Source organism: Ammodytes marinus (assembly GCF_949987685.1).
Source record: "Ammodytes marinus genome assembly, chromosome: 21".
Taxonomy (NCBI): domain Eukaryota; kingdom Metazoa; phylum Chordata; class Actinopteri; order Uranoscopiformes; family Ammodytidae; genus Ammodytes; species Ammodytes marinus.
Window position 1 is genome coordinate 12,845,070 of NC_137225.1, and position 14,657 is coordinate 12,859,726.

General features: G+C 40.2%; 1 protein-coding gene across 1 annotated transcript in view; it reads left to right on the forward strand.

Annotated features, from left to right (window-relative positions):
• vav3 (vav guanine nucleotide exchange factor 3) overlaps positions 1 to 11,910 on the forward strand; it is a gene marked incomplete at its 5' end in the record, with an annotated part of 85,033 nt that extends 73,123 nt beyond the window's left edge. Inside the window, 5 exons of the mRNA XM_080050611.1 lie at positions 1,145 to 1,232; positions 1,913 to 2,042; positions 8,205 to 8,285; positions 10,049 to 10,200; positions 11,651 to 11,910. Coding sequence (XP_079906737.1) covers positions 1,145 to 1,232; positions 1,913 to 2,042; positions 8,205 to 8,285; positions 10,049 to 10,200; positions 11,651 to 11,695 — 496 coding nt within the window. The 3' untranslated portion in view covers positions 11,696 to 11,910. The remainder of the gene's footprint in view (positions 1 to 1,144; positions 1,233 to 1,912; positions 2,043 to 8,204; positions 8,286 to 10,048; positions 10,201 to 11,650) is intronic.
• Between the last annotated feature and the right edge of the window lie 2,747 nt (positions 11,911 to 14,657).

Below are 14,657 nucleotides of genomic sequence, written 5' to 3' on the forward strand. Positions count from 1 at the left end.
CTTCATTCCGTGTTTCTCTGAGAATATATATATGGCAGTGGAATGTTGATGGTTGGTTCCAAATAGCCACCAGACTCGAGTTCTGTACGGATAAAGCTAACTAAAAGCAGCTCCCAGCATAGTTGTGGCCTCACACAGTAGACAGTAGGCTATATCTGGCTCTTTAAAGAACTACTTTGAGAGGATGGCAGCTTTTAATAGCTAATGTGTGTTTCATTTCAAATCACTCTTTGATGTTGTGTTCTGTTTAGTTCAGAGAGTCAGTCAAGTAGATTGGTAGCCATCTCTTGACTGTACCCTGAACCGTACGCTAAATACAAATCTACAGCAAGGAGAGGGTTAGATTTCCTTATCTAACTCTGGACAAAAAGTGCATTTCTCAAAATATTTAACTTAACTTATCAGTCACTCCTAGCATTATCATCCTGGTTTTAAAAGTTACATTGTTATGCAATCTAGACATCTTAACAAGTCCAGCTCTGTTGTTATTCACAGAGACCTGACCCAGGACCAGAAACAAGCCAGGTGTTCATACCATATACCCTGTAATTGTGTTAGGTTAGACCTTGAGATGAAAATAAAACACTTTGAAGTTAAGGGGAAAAAAGTGTGTTTCGATGCTCTTTTTTTCTAGTGTCCCTGCTTGGTTATTGGTGGTGCATCACCATGCTGTCTTAATTCCCTTTCTCTGTTTGGGTCGATCGCAATTTGGCATCGGGTCTAATTATCCTCAGGTCCCTTTTTTGTCTTTTTAAGTGATTTATGCAGATAGTTTGTGTGAATGACAAACATCCTAGATTTTTCGGTACTCTCTGACTACAACTTTTGTTACTGCAGCAGCCTCATAGACTGCCACCCCCTGTTCATGAAAATGTGTGTGTGTGTGTGTGTGTGCGTGTGCGTGTGCGTGTGTGTGTGTGTGTGTGTGTTGTGGGTGGGAGTAGTTACACACACACACACACACACACACACACACACACACACACACACACACACACGCACCTTTCCCACCGACCACCCATCATTCAGATGTCACAAACCTTGGGACCCTATGCATTCACAGGGGCCAGGGGGGCCGGCCAACCGATCGATGGCTGTGATCTGAGAGGGAAATTACACTCATAACTTATTCAATGGCCCACAGGTACAACAACGACGTGAAGCACATAAAGATCCTGACCAAGGAGGGCTGCTTCCACATCGCAGAGAACAAGAAGTTCAGGAGCATATTAGTAAGTCCTTTTCAGCCCTGTTTTTTTTTCTTTTTTTCTCTCTCTTTTCTTTTTTTTAATTCCACCACTGCAGTTCATAAATAAATCATGGCGTTCGCTTAATGAAGTGTCAAAACCTGCATTTTATTTTAGCAGTGTGCACAAAAATAGCCATGATTAGAGAGACATGTTTATACTGGCCTGAGGGCCTTTCAGCATCGTAGATAAGTGCAGGGCATATTTGAAAGGTTCACCACCGTTTTCTTTTATTTACGCCAGCCAGGACTGTATTTTCTGTATCTCATATTTTCTAAAAACAGTTTTTTCGAGGATATTTAAATATCTGTGTGTGTCTGAAGTCATTTAATAATTTAATATAATTCCACCTCCAATTTATAGAGTCAGAAAATCTGATCTAATGTTCCCGCCTATGTGGTGCTATATTAAGTCAAACCTAGTTGTCAGCTTTCATAACCTCATCATAATTCACCACATGACATTTACATAGCTTTCTTTAAAAAAAAAACATACTCTTAATGGCTTGACAGATATATAAATTGCCATTGTCAAATACAACCATTTAGGTCATTTATCATGTGTGAAATGTTACACGTTGTAAACACTAATGCAAACGTCTGCATATCTATTAGTTTCCTTACTTAGGCGTATTTTGATTTTTTTATGTTTGCGTGTGTGTCCAGGAGTTGATCGAGTACTACAAACACCACTCCCTGCGAGAAGGTTTCAGGAGTCTGGACACAACGCTGCAGTTTCCTTATCGGGAACCGGAGAATGCTGCTATGCACCGCCTCACCCGGTCGGGTAGCAACTGTGAGTAGACCTGAAGAGTCACTAAGAATTAAAACAATAGCATATATTTTGTACTGAATCTCCATGACTGTAGTGCAAGTATGCAGATTCTGGATAACATTGAATTATGAATTCTATCCCGTAATGTATTTGTATAGTCTGAGTTAAAGATGTATAACTCTTCCGACTGAGGACAGGAGCTACTTCATAAAAAGCATTCAATTAAATTTTCATTAGAAGGTATATTGCATCAGTTGTTTCTTGTATAGACGGCTCTGATTTAGAGTTAGTTGTGGTCATTAAAGGACACCCCATGGAGTTTTTGACCACTAGTAGCGCTATGGAGCAATGTTTTGATATAGGAAAGTCCCCTTATTGTTTTTATCATGTGCGTATTCTTGCAAACAAACAACTGAATGTTTACATTCAGAGGGTACCTTTAAGTGGTATGCTATCATTGCTCATGCTGCTTATTAATTGTTTCATTATAATTTTTTATTAATTATGAAAATAAGTACCATTTATCTTGATTGCGTTATCATTTAATTGACTTCTAATTTCATATAGCGATGACATTCCGAACCTTAGACATCTGGGGCCGTATTCACAAAACATTTTATCTTAGCGCTAAGAGTACTCCTAAGGAGCACTAAAAGTTCTTAGTAAGGAGTAATTTCTTAAAACCTATTCACAAAGCTGATAAGACCAACTTTTACTAAGGAATGGGAGGAACTCCTAAGCTAAGACTAGAGGGCGGTGTTGACCCTGTTGCTATGGATGACGTCATGTTCATACCTTCTATGCCCACAGTGATTGGCTGAGAGGAAATGAGTCCCTAAGAGTGAATTTATGATAGAAACACTGTGGGGAAATAACCATATCGTGTCGCTGTATTAAAGTAAAGAGTTTTTATATACAATTAATGACAAGTGACACTGGTTTAACATGAAACCAAGATACTGCAGGGTTTCCCACACCTTCGTTCACAATTAGCCTACAATAGCGCCACATAGGCCTATTCATTTTAAATATTACAATGATTTGAATCGGAAAAAATATCCTCATTGAACAGCTGCACGCCATGCACTCTCACTGTATTTCTCTCAACGGCGACTATGCAGCAATAGTCAGACAGCGACAAACCAGGAAATTCACCATTTAGAAACAACAGCCGGCGAAATCGTAAAATGCATGCGGAAGGAAAAAGGCGAGACTCGCAACTATACAGTAGCGGACCTGTGGAACGGAGGAGATGCTGCGAAGCGCCACATATAGGCCTACTCTAGTAGGAAATTAAACCCAAACGTGACACGTCAACAGTAACTTTCAGTGCATCATAAACCCAAAGCAACTGCAGGAAAAGGAACTTAATAAATATTTTTTTATATAAATATGATATATATAAATGTGTCTATACTTTCTAGATATAGCTTTACTAAGATAATTAAACCCTTACAGCTATTAAAGGTACCTTTGATAAAGCTCACTAGCATTAAATCTCTCCAAAACACCATCAAATGGTTGTCTGTGATTTACTCTTAGTGACTTAGGAGTCCTCTCGAGGACTCTTAGCTTTTCATAGATTTAGGAGCTAGTTTTAGCGCTAAAACGCTTTGTGAATTACACTTATCTTAAAAAGTTAGGAGTCCTAAAATTAGGAGTGAAACGCCCCTTATTTTTGAGAGTTACTCCTAAATCAGCACGTTAGGACCTACTCTTAGCCTTAAAATGTTTTGTGAATACGGCCCCTGACACTCATATATGCTTTCAGCTCGTAAAAATCCACCAAATATTTTTTGTTTGTTTGCTGCATTACCCTGCTGTCATTTGCTCTGCTGATTCTCCCCACCCACCACTCCAGCTGCATCTTCTGTTTTTTTTCTTACCCCTCATCCTTCCTAGCTGTCTTCACACACACCATTAATTCACATAGATAGTAGATAGTATATAAAAGGAGCGAGCACCTATACACAGCCTTAAAAGAGCTCGGGAGCCATTTGTTGTTTAAAACCGTCCAGTCTCCTCTGGCATTAAATGTTTATGACTGCTACTGTCAAATGGTGGTTAGTGAAGCTAACTAAGCATGTTATTAGATTTGAAAAAAACACTCTTCCGGATGTTTTACTGAAGATCAAATCAATGCTGAGGTTAACTTATCAGGTTAAACCACTCTCAACAGAGTTGTAGTTGCAAAATACATCTAGTTGCTCATCTGTTTCAGTCACTTTTACACCAGAAGATTATTTTCTATAATTGATGGTGTAACTTTGTTTATGTACTTTTAATATTATTCATGCTTCATATACTTTAAACAACACATAGGGGAGAACGGGGTAAGTAGGCACACTTTTTACTCTACTGAGAATTGCTCATCACCTAAACATCTTTCGATAGTCATTCCTACATTACATTGAAGCTTAAAGTGTTGGCTTGAAATGTGTACCCCTCACTTTTTCTATCTTATTGTAATAAAGAAGAAATTAATCATCAAAGACACCCTAACACATTGTGACAATCAACCCCATCAAGGGGTCGGTTGTCATACACTATGGGGTTGTTTGTCACAAAGTTATCTTAATGGGAATAATCTTGAAAAGAAGGAAAGAAAGTAGAACTAAATTTGAAAATGCAATTGCATTGTCAAGTTGACAAATAGGCCTATATAACTTACTGTAGCCTTGGCAGCTTGTCTAGTTTGGGATGCACTGGGTTGTTTTGATTTTGTTGCCCTTTTTTCCTTTGCATGCTAGCTGCCTTTTCCTGCTCTATTCTTTCCTTCTCTGGGGTGTCAGTGAGGATACAGCTTGACAATTTATTTCGTTATTGGGTTCCTTTTCTGGCTGTAGCCTTTGGATAACTTGTGACAACCAACCCCCCCCCCAAAAAATGTGACGACCAACCCCAAATTGAATTTTTTGCTAGCATCAATGCCAACAACCATCTGACAACTAAGTAGCTTGCTAACCACAATCTAAACTATAGTTTACCCTTCACACTTTTTATGGGTAACAAGTGTTTTGTTATAAACCCATTCTGTAACAGCCTAGAAGAAAAATACTGAGGAGCTAAATATTTTCAATTTGACATGAAAAACACAAACAGTCCTCTCACCTCAAATTCAGCAGTCTAACTCCAAGGAAGACTATGTAGGTGACCTCTTATCCCAATTCTGGATATTTACATATAAAAATTTCACAGACAGCGCCTTCTGGTTCCGAGATATAACGATTGTGACAACCAACCCGTGTGACAAATTACCCCGTTCTCCCCTATACAACTTGACAGTGTAACTTGTAACATAGAAAAACAAGAGTATTAATACATTTCAGTTTCAGATATCTTTTCAACACTTCAGTCTAAATTTGTTAGCTTCCCCTGACATGAGAAGTTGTCAGAGAACTTGTGATATGTACGTGTTGTGTTTTTATAAATACAGTAGCTGTGTAAGAATGAGCTAATTGTCATGAATACATTCCTCAAGACAAAACACCGAAGAGTAGAACAGGACTGGAATCCGACATATTGATTATTTCTTATCATACGAATGCAGCTACTTTTGTCTTCCAATACCTTAAACTAACTTGATTTGAACATGTGAAAGGATGTTTAGGGATGGAGTGAAGCCTATACAACAGCAGGACTTTGTCAAACTGCCAACTCGGGAGAGAATGTAGACATGTCTGTGACTAAAACTATAGTTTGATTTCATTTTGAGGAAATAAATAAATTAGAATATCACTGATATCCTTTGTTTTAAATGGTACTGAGTGCAATGGAGGGGGGGGGGAGAAGTCACGGTTTGCTGAAGAGCCTTAATTTGAACAGATTGTACAGAGAGATAGTTGTTCTTGCCGAGGCCTGTTGTTCAAACAGCAGACTTCTGTTCTTCTTCTCTCATTTTAAAATGACTCTTTTGTTTTGATTTGGCATCCTTCTCGAGCACCGTTGGAACACTGCTAATTAATGTCCATGCTTTGTTTTGTGATTTTTTTTGGACAGCTTTGCAGAGCAGGGCGAAAACTCATTGATGGATAGTTTTGTACCAATACGCTAGCAACAATACGCATGTTCATCCAAAATACAAATTAATATGTGTTCATGGAACAGACTCAGCTGACTGTGTGTGTGTGTGTGTGTGTGTGTGTGTGTGTGTGTGTGTGTGTGTGTGTGTGTGTGTGTGTGTGTGTGTGTGTGTGTGTGTGTGTGTGTGTGTGTGTGTGTGTGTGTGTGTGTGTGTGTGTGTGTGTGGCTGCTGATTTGATTTGACCTTAGTCTCCTCTGTTAGTTAACCAGCTCACATTATGTATTCTGGGGTGGTCCCTGAATCAGATATTGCTAAAATGAAGCATGTAGAATGCAGCTGGTGTTTTGGTAGCTGTTTGAAGTGGAGTAGCAATACTTCTTTATACTGCTTGTACCTAGACACCATTAGGGGTTTCTGAGCTGTCTCTCAGTGCGCTGATTAGTATTCATTTTAAAAACCACTGGGGCTCCTGTCTCCTTACAGCCTATCAATATCCCGCGCCTGTTAACTTGCCAGCAGTATTGTTTGGAGCGGCACATTTGTCATAAAGTGTGGGCATTTATCTGCCACTACTGGGATTATAGTGTATATTCCCAGAGGCAGAAATGTGAACAGACACATTTGTAAAATCAAAAAAACAAAAAAAAACTGCCATGACTCAAATATAAAGCACACATTATTGAAAGTAAGAAAGTTCATAAGGTTTGCATGGTTTGTTCAGGGTAATAACTGAAGGCCAAATAAACTTTTTGAATACTTCAACACAATGTCTATTCATTGCTGCTGTTTCTACGCAAAGTTTACAGACATGGGCAGATTACGAGACTTTCTTTGTTGTCTTCAGCTTTATTTCTGTACGTGACCCTTTTTTTTAACATTAACACTTCGTACAAAGTAGTACCCATAGTCCCAGGGTCTGTGCCCAGTAGGCTTGTTCACTAATCAATCCATCATACTAATAGACCAACGCATCACCTGCTGATGGTAATGGGGGCAAATGTTTTTTGTTTGTTTTTGTTTTTCAGTTTTCCATTGTCCAGATAGTTCTGCTAATTGCTGCATCGGCAGTGAGTTGTTCAGTTCACTCCAGTTAAACCATCTCGACAATATCTTTCATTTGCATTCATTTTCCACAATATCTATTGAATTAATACTACAGTATAGAGTGTTTCTACTTCAGCAGCACTGCTACTGAGCAAAACCTTCGTAGCGTCAGCATTTTCTCCTGACTACACTTGTGCCATATTTCGAGCTTGACATTCTAAAATAACCCAGGGGACTCAAAGTTATCCATAAAGAGTGAGGTTCTAATACTTTCAGGGTTAGAGGTGTTATTCCCCAGAGCAAGGCACTAATGCTGCCAACTCTAGGACATTGTTGGAATCAGATCAATGCCTGTAGCTTCTTTCTATGCCAGTGAAAATACTGGAAGACAGATAGAAATACAAATGCACTTGGCCTCCGGTGGGTTATTTCTCAAATTGTTTGCCAGGTGAAAGAGAAATCTGCACTGTGGCCAATGTGAGCAAGTCTATATGACAAATGTTATTGGGATACCATAGGAAATAAGTATAATAATAGAATATAAAATATTTGTGAAGGAGATGTGTATCTACAGTTGTGGCTTTATTACAGCTGGACGTGCGTCTTTATAAATATGCAAATAGATATCTATTCCCTATGCTGGAATCGTGAGTTCACTTTGTTCACATTGTGTGCATCTCCCAATTTAATGAACAAGTGTAAATGTCGCCTCCTATTAATGATGCAGACACTTCATAGTTCAACAATATCTTAGCTCTGGTGTCAATCTGTTTTGAATGAAACAAATTTATTCCGTTATAAAAATATACTTTACTAAATTTTCACATCATTGACACACACACACATTTTCATACTGCACCTTTTAAATGCTTTTAGGGGGGGGAATAAACCATCAATACAATTACCTCTACCAGCTGCTGGTAGCAGTGTCACCGTCTAGCGCTCTTCCTGCGCCTGTCTTTTTTTTTTTGACAAACTCCAACTGTGTACTTAAACCTCTGAAGCTCAGGGTTGGGACTTTTAAAGACATGTTTTTTATCTTTTCTCTTTTGCTTCTCTCTCCTTCTACCATCCCCTACCCCCCTCCCTGCCTGGCCCGCCCTGCCCTGCCATAGCCCCATTGCTCTGCGGCCTCTCTATTGTAACTCCTGCCGGCTACAGCTTTGTACCTCCTTCCTCTGCTCCCTTCTGGTCAGGTACAGGTATCACTTCTCTTTCTCTCGCTCTCTTTTTCTCTCTCTCTCTCTCTCTCCCTCCATCTCCCTCTCTTTCTCTCTCTCTCTCTCTCCCTCTCTCTCTCTCTCTCTCTCTCTCTCTCTCTCTCTCCCTTCTAACACTGTGTGGCTCTCTCTCTCTTTTCTTTTTCATGTTGCCGTTCTGCTTAGCATGCTGGCTGTAGCTCAGTGCATTCACACATCATCTCTCCGGATCTCATGCCTCCACGTTGGCCATCTAGCTCGCCATTACACCATTTCACCATTTCACCTCTTCCATATCTGTGTGCTCATACAGTACTTTACATACTCATCCTGTTTGGAGAATAGGGTGCTGTTTGTTTCAGTATTGCATGGATGTACTAGATGTGTGTGTGTGTGTGTGTGTGTGTGTGTGTGTGTGTGTGTGTGCGCGCGCGCATGTGGGTACGTTTCTACACGGAAATACCATGTGAGGCAGACACTGTTGAGAAAGGAGTGGTGTGTGTGAGGCATTTGTTGCTGCTAGGCGTGTGTGTGTATGTGTCTGTGTGTGCGTGTCGGCCTTTGTGTGTCCGTCCGTCAAAGTAAAAGGTGTAGGTGTCCAAATACACAGAGCTCCACTATATTAGATATTCTATCCCCACGGCCAGGTTGTAAAGGTCTGACATTCCATTTCCAGCTGTCAGCTTCTAGCCAGGTCCGACCCACCGGTCAGTGTCTGGAGAAGATAGGAAGTCAGCGGGGTGGGGCTACAGCAGCGTTAGCTATAGCTCCACAGCTGTCTCTCATACTGCTGTCTCCTCCATAGGATGCATTGACACACACACACACACACACACACACGGTGGTCAGAACACTCAAGCTGGGCTTTCTGTACTAAAGCAATGGACTATGCCACTACAAAGAATACTGTTTTCTAGTCAGTGAATCAAAAAATAATAATCACATGCTATATTGAATAGGTCTAAAACAGACAACAATTTTTACATTTATTTTGTTCCCCTCAGCCTTCACTCGAGACCAAATAAATTGGTATCTATTCACAATCATTCATTTCTCAGTTTGTGCGTAACGTTTTTATTAACTACTCGCTCATAGACTCGACTCTTCTGTCCAGCTATGACATTTTAGTTTATGAACATCAAGGCCTTATGGGAAATGGTGTTACAAAACCTAAATAATGATCAAACTACATTATAACATCATTTTTCAAAAAGTAAAAACAAATGAAGCGATCCACACAACATGTCTTTGAGATGTTTTGTTCCAAGGCTGTATTCATAGTTATCAGCAAAGTTATAAATGTCAGTGTGGTTTTGTAAAATTTCATATTCCATAGTAGCTGGGCTGATGTGTCAACCTTGTATATTATCTTTTACTCTTCTATCTATTTTATACGTTAGCTTAGTTAAAAACTAGTCAATGCACTGAACACCTATGTTAAATCGTGTCTAAGAAAACTAATTTGAATAGAGACATTTGATGGCTTACATATAGAAACAGCACTGGGCCAATATAAAAGAAAAACGGCTAAATTTGACTGCTACTGTAATTTTGCAGATTTTCCAACACATCAAAGATCATAAGAAGCTAGAATGATGCAGGTTTTTCTGAAAATATCATGCATCCCCACCCATGTGTACATGTTTGTTTTTATGTGTGTATGTTCTTAGAAAAACATATTTAAAAAAGTATCTTACTACAACTGGTATTGTCATTGAATTTTTTTTAACACGCTTCTTTTTCCCTCACCTTTTTCCTAGTGTTTACTCCAAAGGTGATCGGAGTGGCGATCGCGCGGTACGACTTCAGCTCACGCGACACCCGAGAGCTCTCGCTGCAGGAGGGAGACGTGGTCAAGATCTACACAAAGTCTGGAGCCAACGGCTGGTGGAGGGGAGAGGTCAATGGCAGGGTACGTGGCAGCCTTAGTTTGTAGGGGCCAAATGTTGATGTCCAATCCCTTTTCATTAGCTCTCAATCGATACAATGGTAAACCTGTGATAGATGTAGCATTGCACTGCATCCATGGACAAACGTTTAAGAAATTGTATCCGCTGTGTTTACGCTTTAAGGCGCTACGAGGAACTTTATAAATGTTTCTGAAACAGTCTAATTTTTCCTCTGATGATCATAAATGACGCGTAACAGCAAACGAGACCATCAGTGCTAAGAATAATTTTTTTATATTGTTTTTCTTTATGCTTTTGTCATGGGTACGCTTACTCAGGAACAACAGCTGGCGTAGTAAAAACACTACCGCTTTTATCCAAAGGGGGTGCAAGAGTGAACACAAACTAAAAGTTCCTTGGAGTACCTTTAAATCAGTGTTTCTATCTTTGTATCACGTAGCGCTAAAAATGGGCTTTTTGAAGAGGAAAATGTCGCCAATGTTTTTGTGTACTGGTATCTGCAAGGGACCAAAAGTGCTTCAGTAATGCAGCAGCGAAAGCAGCTTGTTGTCAATGCTGGCAATTCTGCATGTGCACATTTCTGCTCAGCGGAGAGTGTAACATTGAGTGACAAATTCAGCCCGGTGCATTTCTGTGTGTGTTAGTTTTTGCGTGTGTCTGCCGCAGCCTCATTAATGTATTTGGTTTGCGAGTGTGTTTTGTGAACAGCTGTGATAAAGGAAGAAACGTAGATCTTTGTTAAAAGGCTGGTGCAAACTAAAGACCATATGTGGAGTCTGTAGAGAGCTTTTCCACTTTCTTTAGAGCCCTTAACCGCTAACAACAATCAGTGCTGCTGCCTTGGAAAACAGCTAGCTGGATCTGTCAATTGGAAAACATTTAGGAGCGCGCAATAACTTTTCAATATAACTTTGTTTAACTGGAATACTTAAAAGAATGTGACAACATTCTGTATAAAAAATTTCTGTTAATATAATGGGTTTTATTTACATGTGAGTGGCACGCTTTGGGATATGTGGAAGATGTAAATAGGTTAGGGGAAATTACTCAAAAAATTACATTTTACAGCTAACCTTGGGTTTAAAATATGAATTTAATTGTGTTTTCCTAAAAATTAATCGCAACAAATCATTCATTCAACTTTATTTCAATGCTTAATTAGCAATTCATATTATATTTGATTAATAGCCTATATTACATTATTTTTTACCTACTTTTCTGATGCATTTAGTATTCCCGATAGTAGCCTATTAATAGTCATGTCAAATAGACATTCATCTATTTACACAGCTCTTTACTGTCTGTTGCTAGAATGCATTGTGGTAAATGTTGGAAATCGCTATCTGACGTAGAAAAAGCAAAGGGAGAGAAAGTGGGGATCCTTTAAAATGACTCTGTATTAAAAAAAAGTCACTTGTGCGTGATGACTTATTCCTATCTCTCTCCTCTCAGGTGGGCTGGTTCCCGTCCACGTACGTAGAGGAAGGTGAGGAGTGAAATGTCCGACATGGGAAGAATGAAATCCAGATGAAGAAAGAAAGGCAGCGGCGGTGTGAGCAAACAGAGCACACGACAGAAACTAAAAGACTGTGAGCTTCTGCTTGCTCCAGCCCAACTCCTCCCCTCTCCTCCGTGGAGTCCTGCTGCCTACAACCATCCCAGAGGCCTTTGGCAGAGACAAAAAGGGGATGTAGCTCAGTGCCGATGCAAAGATGCCCGATCGTTTCTGGTTGACTCTGTGTGGCTAAGTGACTCCAGCGACTAGCAGCTTGCCTGTCAGCGGGGCACGAGCACCCGCTAGATGCCCCCCCCCTGCTAACACGGTCCATCCATCCATAATTCAACCTGCACTCCCCAACTCTCTCTGCCCTGACCGATGCTGTTACTGCTGGCCACGTCGGCTGTCGCCAACTGTCAAAAGGAGATACTCAAATGCCACTCATCCATTCATGCGCTCACTCATCCATCCATCCATCCATCCATCCATCCTACCAACTGAGAACATAGTCACCTGAGCTCACTCAGACTGTAATGTTTTTTTCCTTTTACTTTCATTCCATTACATTCTCACTCTAATGGGATTTCAGTCGGTTATGACCTTCTCACTTAATCCAGGTGGTTATTGATGATTTGATGACCCCAGATTTACACACACTACCCATGTATTCTCCCCTTTAGATTACACACACACTCACACACACTCACGCACGCACACACACACACACACACACACACACACACACACACACACACATACACAAACACACACACACACTCCTCTACAGGAGATGCTAGAGAGGGATGGCGTCGGATAGCATCGCCGCACAGTGCCAGCGATTGATCGCTGTTGTTCCTATTTCCCCCCCACCTCCTCCATCCTTTATCTCCTGCCCGGCCTCTCATGTTTCCAGTGGTGTTGGCCGTCAGCGATCCCCGGCTCTTATCGGTGGCAGCTCTGTCGACAGGAGCCCGATCGCTGTGGGTTTATCTTATCGGAGGCATTAGGAACGAGACACACTACCCAGAAGCCACCTGTCCCCTTAGCGAAAAGATGGAAAGGAAAAGCTAGTAAAACCCAACTTTGCTCTCTTTTTCTTCTCTTTTTCCCCAATTCTCTGTCTCATTCTCTTTGCCGTTTCCAGTATCATCATCTACAGATAGGATGCTGCGTGACTAATTGTATTTATTATTATTTTTGAGTAATTCTGCACTGGTAGCATGATGGGCTATTTAATAGCATGTCCACCAGATGTGCACATGCATGGAAATGTTTTATCATCACCTTCCAAGGTGTTAGTGGAGACGTAGTGTTTTCTAATGTTACATTTTTTTCTCAACCACAGACAAATGGAATTCACGCAGAAACAGTGAACATGTGCAATTCAGAGGATTTGCGTTGGCGAGAAAAATGTCAACATAAAAGAAAATGTGTTTATGTGTTAAGCTAACACTTTAATCACTTCAGCTTCCAGAAAGCCAATTCCGCCGCTTATATCCCCTTTACTAACGGTTCTCCCCCTCAGCCCCTCTCCTTTTCTCTGTCATACCCTCACCCTCTGTATAGGCTATGCACAGCGCCTCCTTAATCCACAGTGAAAGCCGATTTTCCCACATTTATCGAAATAAATACCTTTACAGCAACAACAAAAAAAAGCTGCTCAACACAACTCATAATGCCAAGACAAACCACTACACGATCACATACAGAATAAGGTGGCGGTGTTACACAGATCCAAAATAGTGATCAACTTACAGTATGACTGGAGGAGAGGCCAGAAACTCCCGAGCAGTCAATATCAGCCACACTGTTGATTTTTCTCTGTTGTGGATAGTCCCTTTGCTGTAAAACACACTTCTTGAAAATATGAATGTATTGGATGTTCTTGTTATTTATTTAATCACGCAGTAACGCAGCTATCCAAATGTCCTACATAGTCATCTCTATGAAGATGGTCCAAACATTACTTTTCATTCCATTTTCTAAAGTTTTAAGTTGTTATTTTTTTTTGTTTTAAAAATTGAGTCGTGAGGAGGAGGAGTAGAGGAAACAAAGCCAGACTTTCACACACTTTCACACACCTACGCAAGACATTTAGAAGAAAAAAAATCTCGTTTCTGTTAAGAGAAACTTCTCATACGTGCAGTGTACATAAAATACCATAATCTGTCACGGAAATACACACATTGTGCTGGTTTACAAACAGGATGTTCTATATTGATGGGGTCAGAACTTTTAGAGCTAGTACCGAGGTGTTACCTTATAGGATCTTGTTGCTGCCTCTGGACATTGCTTTCATTCAAAGTAGCCATGTAGCCAGTGGGTGTTGTTGTGTCAGAAATATAGTTTGTGAATCTAAGTGAGAATTTACAGTAAAGATATGCTTTTGTGTGCACTTAACTGAGCCCTTGTTTGTTAATACCCCCTTGCAAGTCACAACATGCCATGTATAACACCTTTGTTTTCAGTCATATTGCTTAAATACTGGACTGAAGAAATGTGTGGAAAAAAGGCCCAATATGAATAGCAATGTTGTGTTTTGGGACGTTTCCCTTATTCCAATTGTGTTAATAGCAACAGTGTCATTGAGCGACCACTAGATGGAAGCATCCCAAACACATCTCTCCCTCCGCCGAGTAGTCACCTTCAACTTGGCAAAAGTTTGGAGATGACATCATCTGATTAGGAGGTGAACAGTATTATTAAAGAGAGCAGCTAGCATTCGCCTCAGACTTGTCGCTGCACTCAAAATGCACAAGATTATGTTTTCTAAAAGAAGTTTACTAGACAACAAGAATAATTTGTAAAAGAAAAAAAAAGTTGCATTTGAAAGTTTCTTTACAGCCCCTGACTCCTAGCAGATGTTAAATCTATTCCCTGACTTTCTCTAAAAGCATCCTGATATTCCTGGGACCGCACGTTAAAATTCTCTTGACATCTTTAGGGAATCTTCAGGCACAA